This window comes from Cynoglossus semilaevis, chromosome 7 (assembly GCF_000523025.1).
Source record: "Cynoglossus semilaevis isolate Cse_v1.0 chromosome 7, Cse_v1.0, whole genome shotgun sequence".
Taxonomy (NCBI): domain Eukaryota; kingdom Metazoa; phylum Chordata; class Actinopteri; order Pleuronectiformes; family Cynoglossidae; genus Cynoglossus; species Cynoglossus semilaevis.
In genome coordinates this window covers 4,328,533-4,331,875 of record NC_024313.1, presented here as the reverse complement: position 1 = coordinate 4,331,875, position 3,343 = coordinate 4,328,533, and the positions used below count along the sequence as shown (strand labels likewise).

Below are 3,343 nucleotides of genomic sequence, written 5' to 3'. Positions count from 1 at the left end.
CACTTAGACTGACTCGAGAGGCACTTAAACTGCACCAAGCTGAAGAACACTTGGATGTTCCGAGACCATTGAGAGGAACATGTGACCAGCCAATGGTGTGTTTGCTCTTTTGCTCTTTAAATTTGGGCAAAATAACAAAGGTCAAAAGTGTTCTCTTCAGACCCAGGCACATCCTGGGAAAGTAAAGGGTTTCAATTTTTCAAACTTAAGAAAAGGAAAGCTGCTGCCACCTCTATTTTCATGACCGCTCTCCTGAGCACTTAACCCTTTAGAAGTATTGCAGTACTAAACAAGGCCGCTTACCTCCATTGTTATATTACGGCTGGTTGTTGGCATGCACTGCAGCATCTCATCGTTGCAGTAGCCCGCACAGCGTGTCAGCACCACACAGGACGGTATGAAGAGGTGTTCTACCTCATCTGGATACTCCTGCAGGATTTCAACCAGCAACTCCCGAGGCTGGCAAAAGCTTTTGTTGAACACCTCCATTAAAGGAACCACTGTAATACAGAAAACAACATGTGACTGTTAGAAGAACGGAAGGGAAGCTCCAGACTAAACTATTGTGAGAGTAACAGAGGAGGACATGGATTAAAGTTGTTGGCAGGCTCTCTAATTTGTTACAATGAAGATGAGAATCACTCACACACAAGTATGTACATGTTTGACTTTTTGTTATTAAGAAAGCACCTGGTAACCTTGGTTTACACAAGTAAATAGAGATTAACCTACTTGCAGAATTTCTATTGGAGCTGATGCATCAGTTCTAATGTTACTGTAAGTTCTTCATTTACATGTACCTAAATGTACCGAAAAACACTGCACACAAAATTATTGTTGTTGTGAATTCAGAGCCACAAGGGGGAGGCAACATCTTCTTACTCTAATAATGTTTATGATTCCTGTTTTAAGCTGCATTTCATTTTATGTCATATAATTAGTGTCTTCAAGTTTGGAAAGATGTACGCAAATACAGAAATGTATTTATAGTTTTGCATGTTTGGAATGGAATTCTTATAGACTATCCCTTTGTAGATTATTTTGTAATGACTCCAAAATTGTGCCTTACAATTATTACGATCTGCATAATTGTAACAAAAAGTCTTGTTTTAATAGTTCAACCTCTGTTCTACTGTTCGACAGCTGTACAATAATAGCCTCTAGACTGTTCTTTCACCTTTAGCCTCCCTCTGTCTTTGCTGGAGTTCTGCACTTGGGAAACATATGTGCACACAGGCAGACAACACCTCCAAAATATCACTGTGAACATCACTGAGACTAAAGCAGGCCCTGGTCTGACAGTCCTCTGGGAAGCCAAGCCAAACAGACTGTGCTGAACAATGTCACGAAGTTCAGCGCCTGATTCTCCAAATCAGATTGGGTAATACTGGGGTTGTGTACAAAAGAAACTCTAAGCCAAGAGGGTGAAATTCCATCTTATAAAAGAGTCTGGAAATTCTCCCTAGTTAATCTCACACAAAAAGAGGAGTGGGGACTTTGATAAAATATTATAGCATCTATATAATTATATTTCCACCAAATCAGGCCACAAACGTAGTACATTGTGTCGTTGGAAGTAACAAAGTTGCACCGAGTCGACTGCCTTTGTCAAAAATGAGCACCAGGTTTATGTATTTAAAAAAAAAAAAGTATATATAAAAACAAAATATGCATGTTTTAAATTTTTCTGTTGCATGTTTTAAAAAAATATATTTTTAGATGGTATTTTAAGCTCATGGTACTTAGGTGAAACCGTAACATTTCCCAGCAGGGTGTGTAAATGACAACATTCTTATTAGCAACACAAAACACGTTTCCTTTTCATTTGAAGGTACCTCATTATTAGTCTCTTTCAAATGTTGTATAATTGTTAAAATTGTTGTTGTTGTTTATTTTGACACACCCTAGAAAATACACACACACAGTCATTAATATATATATATATATAATTACTATTTTTTTATTAATAATGCGAGTCTAAAAGGGTAAAAGTAAGGACAGGGTCAAGCTATAACGTAGGCCACTAGGAGGCGATAATTTTACTATCAAGGTGAACATCAGAGCAGCTCTTTTTGTGTTTGGATGCGTGCCAGCCAGGGAGCCCAGTGCAGGCTGTATTCCCACGGTGCCATGTGGGACACCTACCGTCATGTGGACCTCTCTCTGTTGCCTTGGGTATGTGGGCACTCTGCAAGGAGAAGGCAGAAAAGATATTAGACACAGTGGGTTGTGCAAGAGAGTAGAAGAACGTATTTAATGCCCTTTACTTATCCAGAGTTGCGCAAAAAATATATATTTGCGTTTGCTGACATTATTGGTTGGTCATTGTCACATTTCAAAGAGCATACAACAGTGTGTGCTTTATCTTGAACCTGTTTATACTCAGAATAGAGGTCAATGGGAGTCATAGATTTACATTAGGACGTAGCACATAATGCCTTACACCACGTCTTCTACAACCAAACACATTAATATTCCCACAATGACATTTTAAATGTGTCCTTTGAACATGACAGCTGTCAAAAGCTAAATATATTCCACGTGCACATCAGCTACGTGGCAAAACTTCAGAAACTGTCTTGTTTCTTTTGAGTGCCAGACCTTTCATGTGCGCCTACGTTGCCTGCGGCTGAAACGGATTAATAACAGTTTCCGTTAAAACCGGTAGGATCTTCTGCCTGATTCTCCCTCTCCTTCACATGGGAGGAGGGCGGGGAGGTGCTGTCACCTCACCAGTCGGACCACAGAGGGTTTTGGCAACTATCCATCCGTGCGCACGTTACGCACAAACTCACTGTCGCCTCTGTACGCGCACGCACAGCGCCGTGCGTCCCCCTTTCTTTCTCCTCCCCTCTCTGCCTCCCATTTTACCCCTAAATCTCCAAAACGGCGCGCGTAAATCACGCAATATCTAGCCAAATATTGCGCGATGACTTTCCTGTAACAAGCACACATGTGTAAAGGCCACTTATTAGCAGAATGCCTGGAAGTCTTGTCGTATTCCAATATTTAAAATGTTAAGAAGGATAATTATGGAGTGAGAAGTCTCCGCCCTCTTCTGGTGGCGTGAGATGGTCCAGCCTTGAAAGCTGTGGGATCCCAGCACTTCCAACCCTGATGTGCTGCGTTATTAATGGATGGGTGTCAGGCTGCGAACACCGGCACTTAAACCGAGTGATGATGGGCTGGAAATGTACAGCACACACTGCATCCTGACACCAGTCCGCGTTCCGTGGATGAACTAACTATCGTTACATTAAAACAATGGGTCTAACGCACACTTTATCGGACTGGAGATGGGAGACAAATCAGGTGATTCTTTTGTGGAATTAGACGTTAGAAC

The 3,343-nt window shown here is 41.3% G+C and overlaps 1 protein-coding gene across 5 annotated transcripts in view; it reads right to left on the bottom strand.

Annotated features, from left to right (window-relative positions):
• vegfab (vascular endothelial growth factor Ab) overlaps positions 1-3,343 on the bottom strand; it is a 58,844-nt gene that overhangs the window by 10,245 nt on the left and 45,256 nt on the right. For 4 of the 5 annotated variants that reach the window (XM_008312876.3, XM_017033760.2, XM_025056636.1 and 1 more), the window contains 2 exons: positions 2,146-2,188; positions 304-500 (listed from right to left, as the gene is read on the bottom strand). In XM_008312876.3, the coding sequence (XP_008311098.1) occupies positions 304-500; positions 2,146-2,188 (240 nt within the window). Of the gene's footprint in view, positions 1-303; positions 501-2,145; positions 2,189-2,601; positions 3,333-3,343 lie in introns of those variants that run through there. The other variant, XM_008312880.3, reaches the window with a different exon arrangement.